This window comes from Arachis hypogaea, chromosome 20 (genome assembly GCF_003086295.3).
Source record: "Arachis hypogaea cultivar Tifrunner chromosome 20, arahy.Tifrunner.gnm2.J5K5, whole genome shotgun sequence".
Lineage (NCBI taxonomy): Eukaryota > Viridiplantae > Streptophyta > Magnoliopsida > Fabales > Fabaceae > Arachis > Arachis hypogaea.
Window position 1 is genome coordinate 41,862,713 of NC_092055.1, and position 19,955 is coordinate 41,882,667.

At 37.1% G+C, this 19,955-nt stretch overlaps 2 protein-coding genes across 7 annotated transcripts; one reads left to right on the forward strand and one right to left on the reverse strand.

Moving 5' to 3' along the window:
- Positions 1–1,832: 1,832 nt before the first annotated feature.
- LOC112785066 (uncharacterized) lies at positions 1,833–4,810 on the reverse strand. Of its 6 annotated transcripts, none has more exons than XM_072230003.1 (7): positions 4,337–4,810; positions 4,191–4,237; positions 3,765–3,838; positions 3,377–3,466; positions 3,186–3,285; positions 2,947–3,083; positions 1,833–2,418 (listed from the first exon to the last, which is right to left on the reverse strand). In XM_072230003.1, exons 5-7 carry the CDS (start codon positions 3,282–3,284, stop codon positions 2,403–2,405), a joined length of 252 nt encoding a protein of 83 aa, XP_072086104.1. In that variant the 5' UTR covers position 3,285; positions 3,377–3,466; positions 3,765–3,838; positions 4,191–4,237; positions 4,337–4,810; the 3' UTR covers positions 1,833–2,402. The 6 variants fall into 6 exon arrangements, with proteins under 6 accessions (XP_072086104.1, XP_072086106.1, XP_072086107.1 ...); XM_072230005.1 differs by having other exon boundaries at positions 3,765–3,852; positions 4,337–4,806; XM_072230006.1 differs by having other exon boundaries at positions 3,186–3,289; positions 3,765–3,852; positions 4,337–4,793.
- A 1,130-nt stretch (positions 4,811–5,940) lies between these two features.
- On the forward strand, positions 5,941–8,588 carry LOC112785801 (uncharacterized). Its single transcript, XM_025829231.1, has 2 exons — positions 5,941–7,204; positions 7,297–8,588. Exons 1-2 carry the CDS (start codon positions 5,941–5,943, stop codon positions 8,586–8,588), a joined length of 2,556 nt encoding a protein of 851 aa, XP_025685016.1.
- The last annotated feature ends 11,367 nt before the right edge of the window (positions 8,589–19,955 follow it).

The following is a 19,955-nucleotide window of genomic DNA, read 5'->3' on the forward strand; positions in this document are numbered from 1 at the left end:
TAAAAAATAAAATTAATTAAATTTAATATTTGTTATTGTTAATTTGTCAAAACTAGTTTAGAGGTCATCTCTTATTTTTGTAATAATATTTGGAAGACTAATAAAATATAAACAATACTAAATCAGAATTTATTATTTTTACTAACGCTTTTAGTCATTAATTCAATTCTTTTATTTTAGTAATCTAACAATATATTTTAGTCTATATTTTTAAATATTAATGACTAATTAATGACCAAAAATACTAAATTTTGATGACCTTCTAATATTTTTCATAAAAATTTAGTCTAAATAATCTAAAATTATTTTATTTAATATTTATTAATTCACGCTAAAATAAGAGATTTTAATGTTTAAAAATATAATAACTTAAACTAATTTTTATAATTATAATCAATCATTTTGATATTGAGGATCTTTTGGTTTGATAATTATTAAGAAAAGATTAATAGATTGATGGAATATTTGAAAGACTATTAAGTCCAATTTTAAGGGATATTATATTGAAATTTTTTTAAAAATTAAATAATTTTTTTAAGAAATGATAATTGATTTTACTAAAATTTTTATGTTATAGAGAATGTAAAATTATTGGTTAGTATGAATTATGATTAATTGTAGTTAATCGATGGTGAAATGAATTTTGGTCAAGTAATAGAACTCAATTAATTAGCATTATAGATATTCAATTTTTAATCTTCTTTACTAAAAAAGTTATCATTGTTTTCGCAATTTCTGTAATTTATTATGAGTTTATTTCTTATCCAAAAATTGGTTTAACGAAAGAGAAAAAAAAATGTATCGTCTCAATAGTCAAACTAACATTTTATGCACATTATTTAACTTGATTTTAAGGTGTAACTAATGATAAAATATAAATAAAATAATATATTTATATATATAATATATAATATTTTTATCTAATTTTTATCAGACTTTTTAAACATAAAATTCCAACTTATTCAATCCATTTACCAATTTCTTTTACAATTTTGTTACATATTTAATTTTTTTTAACCATTAAATCTAAATAAATTAGTTCAAACTCAACAAAAATTAATTTTATTAGTGAGAGCATATTAAACACACTCCAACTTCCCACTAACGCAACTTTTCCGCGCTTTTTAATATGAATACCTTCTTATTGTGTTCATTCTTTTTCATCACGTATTTCTTTCTCGTCGTTGTTTTTTTATTGCTGCATTTTTTTCTCTCTTTTTTTCTGGTGGTTTTGCAACATTATGCGTTTCTTCTTTTTCTTTGTTTGATTTTTTTCTTATTTTTATTCTTGTTAAAAGGATAAAATAAGAAGAATTATGAGAATGTGAAACAAGAAGGAAGAGATGAATAAGAAAAGAAGAAAAAGAAAATAATGATGCACTACCAAAAAAATCATTTTTAGCAACCATTTATTTTGTTTTTAGCGGCAATGAATATAGCCGCTAATACATTTACCGGCAATTAGACATTAGTTGTCTTATGCTTTGTCACTAAAAGGTTTTAGCGGCAATTATAACATTGCCGGTAAAGACCTTTTTAATGGCCGCAAAAAGTATATAACTATTAGCGGCCATTTTCTTGACAATTTATATGACCACCAAAAGTAATTCCAAAATTGCAATGTTATTCATTTTAGCGACCATTACTATTGCCGCCAAAACCCATTTTACCAGCAATTTATATGACCACTAAAAATAATTTTAAAATTGGAATGTTATTTACTTTTAGTTGCCATTATTTTTAATTATATTATACTCATTTTCTAAAATCTCAATTATTTGTATCAATAATTATTATTATTATTATGCATAATATAAATATACTAAAATTAATTTTTACAAAAATGAGATATTTCATTAAACTCAATATTAATACACAAATTTCTCTTGAAAAATAATAAATCATGTTACAAATCTAAACAAAAAATGCTACAAGCCTATAACTATGTTACATTAAGTTAGACAATAAACCAATCCCAATGAACGATCCTAAGAAGCATTGCCATGATATGAGGGGTTGTTGCAACTTGCAAGCATTCCCAACCAGTAGTATCATTAATCACAGAAAATTAAGAATGTGTTGAATCAGAGAGCGAAGTGATTTGCTTCCACTGGGATTTTGCATGGTTGTGTTTGGTGCTTTAAGAGTTGCCAATGAGCTCTCTATTTATTGTTTTGCTGCTATTTGCTACTACTCCATTCACCACCATCGACGTGGTACTATTTGCATATTGATTGCTTTTATCCTCTTCAGCTGCAACCTTTGCCTCATCTTGCTTACTTTCAATAAGGTCCTCTTCAGCAGGGAGAATATCCGCATCTTGTTTAAGCTCAAAGATTCACGAATTCTGACATATAATGGATCCCCCAATGCCTTGCTCAATTCTTCTTCACCATGGCTCATCATAGAAGCCACAGTCTGCATCAAAATGAGGGTAATGATGATGATAATTAAAGAATCTACAGGGTAGATGATTTGGTCACAGAATATATTAGATGATACACATTTTATTAACTTAAGCTTCTTTGTTATAGAATGAACTACTATGGATAACATAAAGTAGTAACAAAGTAAATATCAGTCGAATCCAAAATAAAAGAAATTGATATCTGAAGAAACTCTGCGACCTTCTTGTACAGCCTGAAACCATTGCTAATCAACTGCCTCGAAATGAAGTTTATGAGAGATGGAGGCACAAAATCCAGCTTTATATCCATATTTGCTATTGTCTTGTAAAATTTGAAGTCTTTCAATCAGGTTTCCTTAATTAAAAATACATTTTCATTTCGGTAGCTTCCTTAAACCAATTAGATAACAAGGCAAGTTTAACATTCAAATTTCTACTATAAACTACTAAAGTTGGAAACAAAAGCAAGCTACGAACAGGAACCGATGGCATCACTTAAATTAAGTAATTTCTTATGTTTGAGCAGATTTAAAACTCACCGAAAGTAACTTCTTTCTGATGTCACCTTCTGCAATGCAAATCCCCCTACCAAATCAACTCTCACAACATCCTTTGCTTCAGGAATCACCTCATTCAAACCGTTGATGATCAAATTGACACCATTTGACTCAGGAACCTGAAACCAAATTAAGTACAAATTCCTTAAAGCTTAGAACTAGTTTAGAATTAACATTTTCCAAAAGAAGTGAAAAAGAAGAAGAGTTAGTTAGTTCCCTACTGAATTTGTAAGAATGACTATTAAGTCATCTTGAAAGTACTCAAACAGATAGTAGTACACTATAGCCTCCCTCATAGACAGTGGCCAAGAAACCTTCATCCTTTCTTCCAAAATTCAGAATAAAATCAGCATTCGAAAGTGAAGCTTTTCGTCACAGTAAAGGGAAATTAAAATGGCTAATCGTGACAAACCTCACTAGTGATATTTGTTCCCCAATCCAGACCTTGTGCAAACATTCGCATGCTAGGATTTTGAAAGTTGGAACAGTAGATTGAGGCCACCTGATGAATGAAATTTGCGAAAAAAAACAAAGTATCAGTTAGATTTGTATACTGATTACATTACTCAGATTTGAGATAAAGCATTCTGGAGTATAAAAAACAACCCCCCATATCCAGCTCATAACAAAAAACCAATACTAGTGCTGACTGTTGCATTGAGACTAACACAGAGAAAACTAGAGGCACATATTACAATAATATGCCTCATGAGTCATGATTTATGGTTTCTTTTTCAAAGAATTCCTTACAGCCAGAAAAGAAACATAGATGAATAGAAATGAAAAAAAGAAACAAGTACCAACTGTTGAGGAGTGAAGATCCACTTGGCACGGTGGGTAGAGGTCAGAAAATCCGCCATGTCCAATCAGAAAACTGTTGGCCAAATGCTTTAGTATGCACATTTATGATATTAGTAAGCACATTTATAAGGGGAAAAAACCATAAATTATGTTAGTGATGGACAAAAAACATCAATGAAAGAAACAGTAGCCATGATTTTCCCTAATAACGGCATCTGGGTTCAAGTGTAGCAATGGTTCCTTGATGTACTGATCATTATAAATGTGTTTGGATAAATAAAGAATTTTAAAATTTGAGAGAATTTTAAATGCTATTAAATTTAATTCATCAATTGAACTTGCTTCATTTACAAAGTTCCATTTCCCAAAAATTAAACCTAGTAAACATAAACACTTAGTTTTCCCTATCTACAGCCTCGTCATACCTTAGCCTCCACTCGGCAGATTTGTCCATTGCTTCCCTAACTGTCGCCTGCAAACATCATGAATTGGCAAACAAAACAAGGGGATATTATGATCACAAATCTGCTCTGTCAAACTAGAAATTATGAGAAAGGGGTTTGAAGGTAACCTTAGGAGGTCAGAGTCATCAGAGGAGATGCTGTAGTGAATGGCCCAAAGCCTGAAATAGACAGCAATGCCCATTAACATTAGAAAACCCAAGCTTGCTATGATTCTTCTTCTCTTCATTCTTACCACAACCATATCACACACTCTTTAATGAAATAACTCTATTTTAGCAATTTAATGATGTGAGATATAAGATGTTATGTACTAATTGTAGTGAGCTGTTAATCTTTAAATATATAGACAATACGATGAAATTATTAATAAAATAAGTCTATTTTAGTAATCTAATAATCATATAAAATATAAAATGTTAGGTTTAAGTTATCTATTTCTAAATATATAAATAATATGATGGGATTACTAATAAAATAAACCCATTTTGATGAGAGGTTAGTCTATTTTGAGAAGAATTATAAGAGGTTAGGCTTTCCAAACAAAAAAAAAATGTTATGCACCAGAAAGCTATACGGTGTCCGTGGGCTTGAGATTAGGAACACGTAAGTATTCATCTATTATTTCATAGAGAATAGAAACAATAAATAATATAACTGATTATGATGCATGTCCATTCTTTTTTTCCTTGTTTCTTTCATAATTAATACATTCGTTCTATGTAATAAAATTAGACAATATACTTTGTTTGATTTAGCTAACGATCCATTGAGAATTTAGGAGTGGCAAAGTTTTTTTCTTTAAGTTTAAATCACTAAGATATTTTTCTTTTTTTCACATTATTTTATAATATAATAAATCAAGTACTAATTTATCACAAATTTGATCTTTATTTAAAAATTTATCATTAACTAATAAATTATTACATATACTAGATAATATTAAAATTAAATAATATTAAAATATTGATCAAAATTAACTGAAAAAAATTAGTTTGCTAGTATTATTCTTTATTTATTAACAAAGAATTTTAATAACTAAAAATTATCGAGACATTCAAGGTCCATTTAGAAGTGAAAATAAGGACACCATTTGTGTGTGAGTTGTTCAATCTCAATATATATATATATATATATATATATATATATATATATATATATATATATTAATGAAATAAACTTATTTTAGCAATATGTGAAATATAAGATGTTATATACTAATTGGTGTGAGTTGTTAATCTCTAAATATATAGACAATATAATGAGATTTTTGAGGCTTTTTTATATAAATAAACATGGAAAAAACATTAATTCCAGGAATATGCATGGCTTAAATTAATGACTGAAATACGCATGGCCAACTCAACCTCGCCAACTACGAAATGGAGTTCCATACCAAATCGCAAGTGGTGCCCACGAAATGGAAGAGACTGAAGTAGGATCCATCTCAGCTGTGTCGAGCACGAAATGGGGGAGCAGCCATTTTGTGGCTGGCACCCACGAAATGGATATTCCAAGGGGGGCGGGTACGAATTGGTGCACCTCAGGTGTACCGGCCACGAATTGGTACCGTAATTTTCCTATATAAACGCTCGTGGATCAACGGCGAAAGGAACCATTATCACTCTCTTCTCACACTCCAAACTAGCCCCAACCTCTGCACCTTCATTCTTCCTTTAAAATTTCCAGGTAGTAATATTGGTCTGCTATTTGTATGGCTGCGGAGAATGTTTACATGATTATATATCCTAATGGAGAAATTTCGCATACATCAGAAGGTATTACATTCGTTTGCGACGATCCATTGTGGATAATGATTCCACCACAAACATCGTTGCAAGATTTGAAGAATCTGATTCTGATGCATACCGGAATGGTTGCAAAAAAGGAAATCACGAAGCTGACCTACAGAATGCCGGTTGCAGTGGCCAACTCGTTTTCGTATCAGAAAATGCAGATAAAAGCTGATCAGCATGTGTTGATGATGTTTTCTTATCATCGCAGCATAGGAAGCATCTATTCGTTGGAGCTTTGTCTGAATCTTCAGGACATTGGTGGAAGCTCGTCCAGTTCGAATAACGTGGAGGGTGTCAGAAATCGACCAGCGGATGATTTTGGTTTGGTTCGGGATACCAGTAGGGCCCCAAGTCCAAGCTTTAATGCATTCGTTCCGCAGGTACAAAATGTATCTATTTGTGAAGCGCGCCCCGCCTCTTTTACACATCTTGGGGTCGATAGGGTTTCAGAGGCTGCTAATGCATATACGTCTGACGAGGATGAGATTGAAGATTTCAGTGGTGATGATCCAGAAGTCGTTCCAGAGACTCAGCCTCTGCATGGCGATGCTGTTCCTCCAACACGAGTCGAACCTGAAGGTGGTGGTGTATCTTCCTCCACACCGGCACACTACCTATCCTTAAATCTGGGAGCAATGCATTCGACTAACGCAGAGGACAGATCGAGCAGCTACCCTTTGTCAGGGGAGATGGAGCTCGAGATTGGGTTGAAATTTCTTAACCGCGAAACAGCGATGCTAGCAGTTAAAAACTACAACATCCGTAGGAGTGCAGAATATAAGGTTGTAGAGTCAGACCAAAGTAGGTATGTCTGTCGATGCAAGCATTTCGGGGATCAATGTCGTTGGATGGTACGGGTTGCAAAGACAAGGTCCTGTAGATTTTGGGAAATCCGAAAGTACAAAGGGCCTCACAGTTGCTTGACAAGTACAATGTCTCAAGACCACGCTCAACTCGATAGCAACGTCATCTGCCAGCACATATTTCCCATGGTGCATGCTGATGCGACGATTTGTGTAAAGGTGTTGCAAGGATCAATTGAGTCAGCGTACGGTTACAAGGTGTCTTACAAGAAGGTTTGGCACGCGAAGCAGAAAGCAATCGCAAGGATCTATGGTGATTGGGACGAATCGTATGACCAGCTGCATAGATACCTCAATGCTCTGCAAGCTTTCGTCCCAGGTATTACATATATTTTATTGTGGAGAGGTATTTGATCTTTAATTTCCGTTATTTCGTTTACATGTTTTACTAAGTAATCATTTTCGCACCAGGGACAATTGTTGACCTCCAAACCCGGCCGTACTATGTCGGGAACACACTAGACCGTGGTTGTGTCATGTTTCACCAGGTTTTCTGGTCATTCCCTTCCTGTATTGAAGCTTTCAGGCACTGTAAGCCGCTGGTCTCAGTGGACGGAACACACCTGTATGGTAAGTACACAGGCACCCTTCTCATGGGCATTGCACAGGACGGGAATAATAACATTCTACCCGTCGCTTTCGCACTTGTCGAAAGAGAGAACACATATTCATGGTACTTCTTCCTAACCAATTTGAGGAGGCATGTCGCAACTCGGCTGGGAGTTCTGCTTATATCCGACAGGCATGCGGCAATAAAGGCCGCATTGGAACGTGACGGGTGTGGCTGGGAACACAATGTGTACTGTGTACGACATATTGCCTCCAACTTTGCAACCAGTTTCAAGAGTAAGGAAGCCAAGAGACACCTTGTTAATGCTGCATATTCGAAGACGCAAGAGCAGTCGCAATACTACCTGGAGCTAATCAGTAGCGAGGATCCGATAACATCTCCACAGATGATGGAGTGGATCCGAGGGCTAGAGCCACCGAAATGGCTACAACACCTAGATGAGGGCCGACGATACGGTCACATGACGACGAATCTCTCTGAGTGTGTCAACTCTGTCCTCAAGGGCACTAGAAATCTACCAATCTGTGCAATTGTGAAGTCCACTTACCATCGCCTGAATGAGTTATTCGTCATGAAGGGTCGACAAGCACAAGCACAGATTGCAAGTGGTCAGGTGTTCTCACAGTTCTTGCAGAAAGCCATACTTGCGAATCGTGAGGGGATTCCCCAGATGTTGGTGACGTCATACGATAGAGCTACCACTATATTCACAGTCAACGAGATAGCTGCTGTTGGAGTGCAGTCACGGTTCCGAGTTAATCTCCATGACCGCAGATGTGATTGTGGTTACTTCCAGGCGTTGCATTATCCTTGTGCACATGCTCTGGCCGCGTGTGCATATGCGAGATTGGACTGGCAAGAGTACGTCGATTTAGTCTACCGCGTTGAGAGCGTGTTTCGGGTCTATCAAATGGAATTCCAGCCCATGCCCGATGAGGAGATGTGGCCCCCTTCAGAAGGACAACATATCCGACCCAACCCCCTCCTACGACGTACAATGGAAGGCCGTCTGGTATCTACTAGGATTCGGAATGAAATGGACGAGGTTGAGCCAGGACCAGGGAAGAGATGCGGCCTTTGCAGGCAACCAGGACATACCAGGCGACATTGTCCGCATGCTTCTGCAACCTAAGTTTCAACGAATGAAATCTAATATATTTTGTTTTTTGAGTGTTTATGTTTCGCTGTACTGTAAAAGACCCCAATGTTTGGTCTATTGTTGTTTAAAGATGTTGATGCTGTTGTTTCTTTCACATTTACATTCTCGTTTTGGTTTAACGATAATAACATGCAAGGATATCATTACTAATATTAATCGTGCGTACAAGGAAGACATAAAGTAAATCCATACTAGCTAAAAGTAGCGAAATAGCACACCCACTACAAACAAGTAACGCTACAGGACATAAACTTTAAATAACGTACGAAACAGCATATGTAAAATACAAGGAATAACTGACAACAATACTAAACAGTAAAACAAGCAAGTAACACAAACTAACATAAGGACTAAGGGTGCTCGTGACCCAATCTGCCGCCGGTGCCACACGAAGGGGCTCGAGTCTCTCGGCGGGGATGAGCAGCTGGTCCCTCAACCTCGTCTGGTGTAGCATCAGCCCCTGTGTAAGAAAGACGTCGGCCAGACATCTGCATGGCATCATATGGTCGAAGTGCAGAACCGGCTGTATCACCAAGAGAAGCAGATCTCATCCCCGCATAGGCAGGCTGCGTGTACGTGTCGGAGCGAGGCAGGGTGAGTGCAAGATCTGTGGGTGTGTGTGGGGATGACTGCTGAGGAATAAAATGGTCCAACCCATCGAATAATGAAGAGAAATTTGTCCACCCAACTCTGTGCATAGAATCAATCAAATCCTGCGTACCTCCCTGGGATGAACCACCAACCTCGTAGCTACTCTGATATGGCATAAACTACTGAATGGAAGAAGGATGGGAGGGTGCTGCAGGTCCAACAGGTTGCGGGTAGTAGTAGTCCCCTGCGACTGGAGGAGCCTCTCGGGGAATATGGTGTTCGATGTCTGGCTCAAAACTGGGTCGGTCTTGTTCTGGCAACTGTTGCTCATCGTCCCCATGGTCACCATGACCCTCAACTCTGCCTCTGCGGGAGCGACGGCGCCGATGGTCTCGGGGAACGGGAGGCAAATTAATCACAGGGCCTCTTCCATACTCTGCCGGCGCATCTGCGGGGACAACATCACCCCGCGGGTCATGCAATGCATCAGGGGCAGACAGAAACCTCCTGGTTCTCTCAGAGTACCACCTATAGTAATCATGGCTGGGACGCAATGTATCTGCACGATCAATCCGCAGCCGGTATGCATCCGTGCGCCGTTTGCCCCATACCTCAAACCATTCGGATAGTCGAACCGGCCACCAACCGTCGTCATTACGGGCTGATTGTCGATGGAACGTATCAATATTAAGCGGCGGGTTCGGAGGTCCTTGCTTTCCCCCAAACTGTCGCAACACACGGTCAACATTTAGGATCTCAATCCACCTGAAAAATATTAGAGGCACAACAGCACTATAGAAATCTCCATGTGGGTGGCCGACGAATTCTGCAGGAACTCTAGATAGAATTCGGGGGTCCATGTACGATTTCCAAAGAAACTGAAAAGAAAAAGGAATGCCATCACTACAGTCACATAGGCTGGTATTGAATACATATTAATAACAAGGGGCACCTACCTCGTCGACTTGTAGATTATCCAAGCGTAGACGGTGCCTAAGTAGGTGCTGCTCAGCATAGTCATTCTTTCCTTTTTTTTCCCTGCCCACCTGTTGGGCAACAACAAACTTAATAAAAAAAAAAGACATTTCCAACATGAAAGGATACTTGATAAAAGTCACTAACTGTGAAGACTAAAAAAAATACCTCGTGGCCAAAGGAAAACTGAACGCTGTTGTGACATCCGGGGCCCAGAACGGTAATCTATAGTATATCCACGACATGAGCAAGGTATGACACCCGGCCATACACTCAACACTGTAATCTGTTGCGAGGCACATAGAACGATATAACCAACAGAGGACGGCACTACCCCAACTGTACGTACCTATGGCATCAAAGTCAGCCAATAAAGGCAGATATCGAACATGGACTGTGTTGTTGGCCTTGTCAGGGAGAAGCACGCCTCCCAACAAGTAAAGTATGTAAGAACGTGCATACTGCATGAGACCATTATCATCTAAGTCAAGCGGCATCTGCTGAAGACGAGTTCTGAGCCACTTCAACTTGATGTTGTACTTCGTTGTCCCTATGTGGCCGGGGGGAACCTCACCTAGAAGTTCATGACACCATTCCCAAATATCTCTCTGATGAAACTTACTCCATGACCTCAACATACCACTAACAGGCTGACCATCAACAGGTAAACCTAGCTGCATGGCTACATCCTCTAGAGTTATGGTACACTCACCCCAAGGCAGATGAAACGTATGCATCTCCGGACGCCACCGTTCCACAAAGGCACTAATAAGTGGATTGTCGTACTCGAAGCGCTTGATCAAAGAGGCATGATAAAATCCGGTACGTCTCAAATAAGGGTCAAGCCTCTCCCGCCTAATTTCCATGGTTGGATCCCCAGGCTCTAACGTGAAAACATCAATGAGCGTGCCATGAGGAGTAAGAACACGTGTGGGCTACAACATAAGAAGCCAAGAAAGACAACACTTAGAAATACTCTAAAAAAAAGGTTAATAACAAAAAAATATTACTAATAATCCCTAACAATAGCAATCGGATTAATGGCGTAAACAGACCTTATGGAATAAATTTGCCGCTATATGATGTTCGTCCAGCCGGTTCAAGTTCTCCTCCACTTTCACCCCACTCATAGTAAGTTAATTTTTTTATTATAAAGTCACTACCAAAACCTCACCTACTCTCAGGTTTCATTTACCTTGCTAACCACTCTTTTTTTTCTACCCCACTTTCAAAGTTAACCGTGTATGAAAGCTCTCCCCACCCCCTTTTATACCACTCTTGGCTCCCTTTCCAACTGTCCCCTGCCACCCAACACAGCCAATGCATGTGAGCTTGGTGCTGCTGCCGTTTTGACCACCCAACTCGTGGGCGCCAGGAACGAGAATCCCAATTCGTGGCCGCCGCTTGCTAATTGGCCCAATTCGTGGCCGCCGCTTGCTAAATGGCCCAATTCGTGGGCGGTGGGCTTGAGTTTACCCAATTCGTGGGTGCTGTCATTGATGTGCCTCATCTCCTTTCTGCCAGCCACAAAATGAAAAAGCCTGCTGCTCTTCCCTGCATTTCGTGGGCGCCACTCGCGAGTTGGTATGAAACTCCATTTCGTGGCCGGTGAAGTTGAGTTAGCCATGCGTATTTCGGTCATTAATTCAAGCCATGCGTATTCCGAGAATTAATGTTTTTCCAATGTTTATTTATATAAAAAAACCGATTTCTGATCAAAAAAGTTTATTTTGATTATCTAACCATATAAGATATAAAATGTTAGGTTGAACTATTTCCAAATATATATAAACAATATGATGAGATTTCTAATAAAATAAACCCATTTTGATAAGAAGTCAGTCTATTTTGATAAGAGATATAAGAGGTTAGGCTTTCCAAAAAAAAAAATATGTTATGCACCAAAAAGTTATACAGTACTCGTGGGCTAGAGATTAAAAACACATAATTATTCATCTAAATGTCAAGACAAATTCAACGTCCATTTAAAAGTGAAAATAAGGATCCATGCATCAATCAAGTGAGTTTTTTAGTTTACAGCTTTCAATTTTGTGAGACAGAGCTTGGGTCTTTCATGCACATAAGAATATAATGGTTTGGAGTAAATGACGATTTTATTTTATTCGTAATTACAGGATGATTAAACAGCGATAATATATCATGAAGATTAGAGATGGATCGGTTCTGCAAAATTGAATTTATGCAGTGTTGATGAGACGGCAGGGACAGCTGCTATAGGGAACCGTATTTACTTCAATTTTCTTTCAACTTTAGCCTTAGAAGACGATAGAAGGGATCAGGGATCATTCTCTTTTCACTTTTTCATTTTCTCTCAAAAAATTCTAATACGTACTAAAATTCACTAAATGATGTAATTAATTAAGGGCAATTTAATTCCCTGATTGTTTATTTTCTTTTTTTGGTGTCTAAGTTTCTCACTTTGTTAGTAATCAACGTGCCTGTTTATTCGTATTTTTAATACCTTAGAATAGAATATATTAAAAAATAAAAATTAAATATAAAATACAAACGTAAGTATCTTTTAGATTTATGTAAGTATTGTTTTTTTAATTTGAAATCAAGATTAATAAACTGTACAACTTATTATAGAAAGTTGAAAAATAAAAATGATAATTTTGGAATTAGTAAAAATTAAAAATACTATGGTGTGTGACGTTTGACCAATTTAGCTATTATTCTCATTATTGGCTGAATTATTATTAAATTTTGTTTACCATAAGAATGTAGCATACATCTTCAACAACAGTTATGCGTTACATTATATGTCTAATATATCTAATATAAACGTCTTTTTTATGTAAGAATTTTTATTAATTTTAAATAAAAAGTTGTAGCAATTTTGTCTTGATTTATGCTGCATTTTATTTATTTTAATTTAGAATAATATGGGCAACAAATAAAAACCAAACATTAAATCATTTGGTTATATATAGAAAGTATGATATTATTATGTTATACAGAAAAGCTCTGCATACAAGCCCTAATGACTTGTATGCTTTACAAGTTCATTAACAAATAAAATCCCAAAACGCGCTCCAAGGGTTACGTTGTATACACGCGCTATATAGAGATCCCGCGTATATCTAACTACCAAATTTAAAAGATTTGTTTCCTTCTTCGTTTTCGTTATTTGCAGATTTGCTCGTTCTTCTTCTCGCGAAGCTTCCCCTGGTTTCTTCGATCGTTCTTTTCCCCTCCTTTCTCACTCGTTTCTTCTTCGTCATTTACGTTAGTTCCTCTCTCTATAACTCCAGCTTCGTTTTCTATTTGATTTTTTGTTTTCTGAAATCAAAGTTTGAACTCGTTTTGAAGATAATGGATGATTCAACCTCAGATTGTCAGCTGAATCCAGGCGAAGTGGATTATGAATTTGAATCTAACGAAGTTCCTGAGGTTTGATTTACATAGGATTACTATGAATTTTGTTGCAGTAATTTGTATAGCATTGTGTAGGTGAATAATTCGTGAACATTGATTGTCAAAATAACGCATGAAGATAAATCTGTGGATTGAATGTAATGTATTAGTTTTGATTAATTATCTGGAATTTATAGTAGACAATCAGGTGTAGATCAGAACTTTTTTGGGTGTATTTTTGCGGGAAATATGGGTGTATTTACAGTTTACTGCTTTTTCTGTTATTTTAACTGAGTTGTTGTTGTTCGGGTGTATTATATCAGACATGATTGGGTGTGTTTTTAGTTTTTGACATGGTGTATTCTACAGCCTGTGTATTTACAGTTTATGACTTTTATTGTCATTTTAGTTGAGTTGTTGCGGTTCGGGTGTATTATATCAGACATGATTGGGTGTATTTTTAGTTTTTGACATGGTGTATTTTGCAGCCTCTCTCTGTTGTTGATGACCAGTTTGTTCCGAAGGTTGGAATGACCTTTACCACCCTTGAAGATGCTGGAAAATTTTACAGGAACTACGCCAAGGCTGCAGGTTTTTCTACAAAAGTTCGGAGCACAAATAGGAAGGGAAACAAGATTAAGAATCAATTGATTACATGTAGCAGAGAGGGAAAATGGAAATCTAAAATATCTCCGACCGAGAAGACTAATCCGACAGCCGGTTTAAACTGTCCTGCAAGAATTTATATACACACATTGAAGGATGTCGGTGCTTGGATCATTTCAAAGATTGTGCTGGATCATTCACACCCCTGCTGTCCAAGTAAAGCAGAGATGCTCAAACAGCACAGGGAACTAAGCATGTCCATTCGTCGTACAATAGAGAATAACGAGGAGGCCGGTATCAGACCAAGCAAAACCTACCAATCATTTGTTGCGGCTGCCGGGGGTCACCGTGAGTTAAATTTTATCGAAAAGGATGTGAGGAATTACATTACCAGGGAAGTGCGGAATGTTTCCGAACAAGAAGATGCAAAGGAATTCGGGAAATATTTGTTAAGAATGAAAGAGAAGAATCAGAATTTCTTTTTTGAGCTTGAACTCGAGGAGGATCAATCGATTAAGCTGGCTTTTTGGGCTGATGCAAGAAGTAGAGCTGCCTTTGAGTATTTCGGAGATGTTATTTCATTTGACACCACCTACAATACAAACACGTAACAAACTGCCCCTGTTTATGATGCTAAATTAATGTATTTTTATGAATCCGCAGTAGAGGTGTATATTGGCTATTTTTTTGGGTGTATACGAAGCATTTGTTGGGTGTACCTAATGATTTTGCATTCTGCACTATGGTAATTTGTTTCAGGTATAATTTGGTTTGTGGTTCTTTTGTCGGGGTGAATCATCACGGTCAGTCAACACTTCTCGGATGCTCTTTGATGAAAAATGAAGAAATTGAATCATTCAAATGGTTATTTCAATGTTGGCTTCGTTGCATGGGAGGAAACGCTCCGAAAGGGTTTCTCACCGATCAATGTACATCAATGAAAAGGGCTTTAGAGGCCTGTATGCCAACAACAATTCACCATTGGTGTATTTGGCACATCATGAAGAAGATACCAAGCAAATTAAACGGGTACAAGGGACATGCAGATATTGAACAAGAAATGAGCCAAGTTGTTTGGAACTCTCATAGCAAAGACTCATTCGATAGGAATTGGAATGATTTTCTGCTGAATTTTGGTCTTGTGGACAACAAGTGGCTTTCAGGTAATGTTTGTTAAAAATCTGCAGCAGAGGTGTAAATTGCATGTTTTTTCGGGTGTATTTATAGTCTGTGTTTGGGTGTATTCTGCAGATCTGTATGAAGACCGTCATATATGGGTTCCTATCTATCTGGATCACCACTTCTGGGCAGGGATGAGAAGCACACAAAGGAGCGAGAGCATGCATTCATTTTTTAACAAGTTTATCACCCGGAACAGCTCGCTTATTCAGTTCGTCAAACAATACGATAATTGCCTCGGAAGTAGGGAGCAAGCAGAGAGAGAATCAGATGCTGCAGATTTTTATACGGTCATACCGTGTGCAACCAAATCCTCCATTGAAGCTCAGTTTCAAGATGTGTACACTCATCAAAAGTTTAGGGAAGTCCAAGCGCAATTCAGAGGAAAGGCGAATTGCATCACCAGATTAACGAATTCCGCTCTAGGCTATTCAGTATACAAAGTCAGAGAACAAGTTTCCAGCTCAATATTCAACAAGTTTGTGGTTACTTACGACTCAGTAGCAGCCGAGGTAAAATGCCAATGCTTATTATTCGAGTCAAGAGGGATACTATGCCGTCACGCACTAAGTGTGTAAGCTTTGAACGAGTATGCCAAGTGTCACCTAGATATATACTGGAACGATGGAGCAAGAAGGTAAAGAGGCGACACATACACATCAAGAGCAGCCACGACGAACCACTGTTGGAGCCAAGAAGCAAGAGGTTTGACCAATTGGTTTTTCGTTCGCAAAATATTTGCGAATTTGCATCCGAATCGGAGGAGCTGACTGCAATTCTGCACCGTGCGTACGATAACGTCATGGCTGAGATGGAATCATTAAAAGCCAAAAGGAAGGGGACACGTTCTTTATCCCACGAAGATGCCAACTTGGAATCCGTTAACGAGCTTCAAAGCCCGCCAAGGATTCGAACAAGAGGACGTCCAAAAAATAGGCTAGGTTCAAAGTTGGACAAATAGATTGCAAATGCCACAAAGAAGAAGAAAACAAAAGTTTTAAGCGAGGTAAAAGTAATGTTCTTTAAATTTGTGGTGATTGAGTTTATTTTTCTCGTTAATAGTTTAGCTAATATGTGAGTTTGTTATATTCAGATAAACTTGTTTGATGCTGCATCAGTGGTGCATTCAAATTCCAGCCAATATCAAGGACATGTTATGAATTATCAGTTCAGGATACCAGCAGCAGGGGATAACTCTTTGGGTGTATAGTTACAGAATATGGGTGTAAAAACACTGTTCTTTTGGGTGTATTTTTGTGAATTTTCTTGTGATTCACATTTTACATATAGATACATATATTTAGGGTTTAGGTTTTTAGGGTTTACAGGTTAGGGGTAAGGGTTTAGGTTTTAAGTGTTTAGGGTTCAGGGTTTTAGGCTCAAAGCATCAGGGGGTAGATCTCAGGGTGTATATTCAACTTTCTTTGGGTGTAAAAAATCGCAGGTTTTGGGTGTATATTTGATTTGATGTTTCTCTTCATATTATAGTACCTGTAATTCATACATTTTGAATACAGCACAGACAGTTTAACAGCACAGACAGTTTGGGTGTATATTTAAGTAGTCTTGGGTGTATATTAAATTTTCGTTCGGTGTAAAAGTTTATAATTTATGTTTAGATCTGCCTTGATGTTTTCCTTCATATTTTACCACCTGTAATACAGAGCTTTTGAATACAGCACGGATAGTTTAACAGCACAGACAGTTTAACTATGGAAAAAAATTTCATTGAATAAAAGTTATTTATAAATGGCAAATTTTTACAGCATTTGTTCAATTTACAAACTAGCTAGCAGTTAGATTACTCAGTTTCTATATCAGTAGAATTTATCTGACAAAATGGACTCAATAATACTGAGGATGGCTTGGACAATCGTATTGCATTACTCGCTCTAATTGCTTAATCTCTCTCTTTATTCATTTCACTGAATAGTATCCGCGAAGCATATTCTACTCTATAGTGGTCCACCTCCTCCTACAATTAAAAAGTATATTCTGTTTAAACAACAATATTAATTTAGTAAAGTAATACAGAGTTATATAGTTTTAAAGACAGTTACCTGTGGCCAATTATCCCATTCATACTTCGCCCTTTTAATGTTTTCGGGCTCAATTACCTCAAGCCACTTCATAACGTAAATAGCACAGTCATAGCTGAAAACGAAGAAAATAAATTACAAATCTCATTTAGGAAAGTTTAATGTTCAGAGTCACAAATTTATACCTTGATTTTTGGCCTGAGATATTAACGTATGTTGCTTTAATTTCCAACTCATTCTCCTTTTTCTTCAGAGGTGCCCCGCCGGCGTATGCTCTAATTCTTGAAATTACATATCCTTTAAAAAACAAAACAAATCAGTAATACACCCGAATGAAATACACCCAAAGGAGAACATACTTACACCCAAAGCAAAACATACATATACCTTATATTGAATTGAAATACACCTATCTATTAAAATAAAGAACACCGAGCCAACTTACAATGAATTTATTAAGCTGCTTTCTCTCATTGCTTGGAGCTTTCTTGTGTAACGGGTCAAGTAGATAAAATCTCCCCTTTGTTGTATCAATCACCCATAACCACCAATGGCCTGAGTAGCAAACAGGCGCAAAAATCTGAAGGATTGCCACATTTCAACAGTGTGTTATTTTATTTGGCATATAAGTAAAGAACGGTACTAACAAATTTTACAAATGAAAACTTACATATCGATGCGAAGTTAATTTTTTTGCATCTATGAAGGGAATAAACATTGGGTAGTCTTCCACCTTGAATTCTTTATTGGTTTTAGGTGATATGAATTCCCCGTTTGGGTGCTTCGAAACGGCCATGTTCTGCAACAATTGTGAAGCAACAAATGAAATACTGAAAATACATCCAAGTGAATACTTTAAATAAACCCAAATGACTACACAACTTACACCCAATTGAACGTAAAAAATATACCCAAATGAATACAAAAACAGAACTAGTTGATCAGAGAATATACACCCTAAGGAGTACAGAAAATACACCCAAAAATTGTAGAAGTAACACTTACCACAATATCAGGGGGGAGACAGTATACTTGTTCTCAAAACCTTTTATCATTTTTCTAGTTGAGGATGAGGCACATGGCAGATACAATCTAGAAATATATGCCGAAATCAATTTACATTAATAAACAATGCAGTTAACTTTGGTGTAAAAACATTAATGTTATTCTAATATTACCTCAGCTTCTATATAACTTCCTGCCTCGAGCGATGCAAGGTGCATTCTAGACAATATGTATTTATCTTGGGCAATCAGAGTACACACGTTGTCAAACTCGTTAGTTTTGCCATCTGCGTATGTCTTCACTCGCGTCGCGCAGATGTAGCACTTCTCTTTCATATCACTTGTATTCTGATTTATTCTCGCAGGAGTTTCAAACTTCCAGAACTTTCTCCGCCAGTCTCCTTTTGAATTTGTGGACTTTTACTTTCTTCTTTCGCCGCACTGCTTGCTATTTTTTGTACCAAATCCTCTAATTGTTCTAGCAAATTTGCAGTTTCTGGAGTTTTTGCCCTGTCTGCCTCCTGCGTTGACGCTCCCTCTTGCGTTGCTGCTTCTTCTTGGGTTGAATCAGTCAAGCTAAGGCTGAATGATGGCATTGGATCTGTTTTAGGAACATACGATGCTGTCCGTGCCATCATCATCAGCGCAGCAGCGTCTTCTGCAGTTGGATAACTGCGTGATCATGTATAACATATTATACGAGTAATAATATACGGATGATAAGCAAAGATTGATTTTACTCTGATGAACTTATATTTTAGATGGAGCTGGGGGAAGCGTGGGTGTGCTTTCTTCAAGTTGTTGGGGGGTTCAGGAGTGCTGCACAGTTACACAAAATTAATCATGGCGTAAAAAAAACTATTCAGGAACAATATACACCCAAACTGTAACCAAATATACACCCGAACTGTAACCCAATATACACCCAAACTCTAAACAAATATACACCCAATACTATTTCTTACGTTTTTGTAGTTCCTTCAATTTGTAGCAGAGGGGTTAGTTCAAAATCTATCTCAGGTGTTTCTTCAAATTCCGGCACAGTGGTTGTTTGGGACACTAGCACAAAAACTTGAATCGGAACTCTAAACAAGAAGAAAAATGAAAGGTTAACAACGCCTTTGAAAATAATAAGGTTATAAGGTTGAAATATTCTTGAAAAACTCACATTGCAAGCCCTTCCAACGGTGTCTCTTCCCTCACAACCATTATATTCGAATCAGCCGGCTCACTGGCTGACTCTTGAACCAGACTCAACCTAAAATACACCCAAAGAAAGTCAAAAAATACACCCGAACAATTCAAAAGAAAGACAGGCTTTGTTTTTTGAGAACTTACATACTTGCAGTTTTTGCTTTTTTTTCCTGCCTTTTTTTTTTCTCGAATAAAATAATAAAGGGCTTTTTTTCTAAAAAAATATATACAGAATTAGAAGTAGAAGGTAATAAAAGAATAAAAGTAACGGTTATTTGAAAGAGAAATTACATGCTCTCTGCCGGCCTCTTTACACTACTTTGTTCTGTGTGTCCTTGAGAGAAAGGATCATCACTTTCCAAGTTCACGTCTGG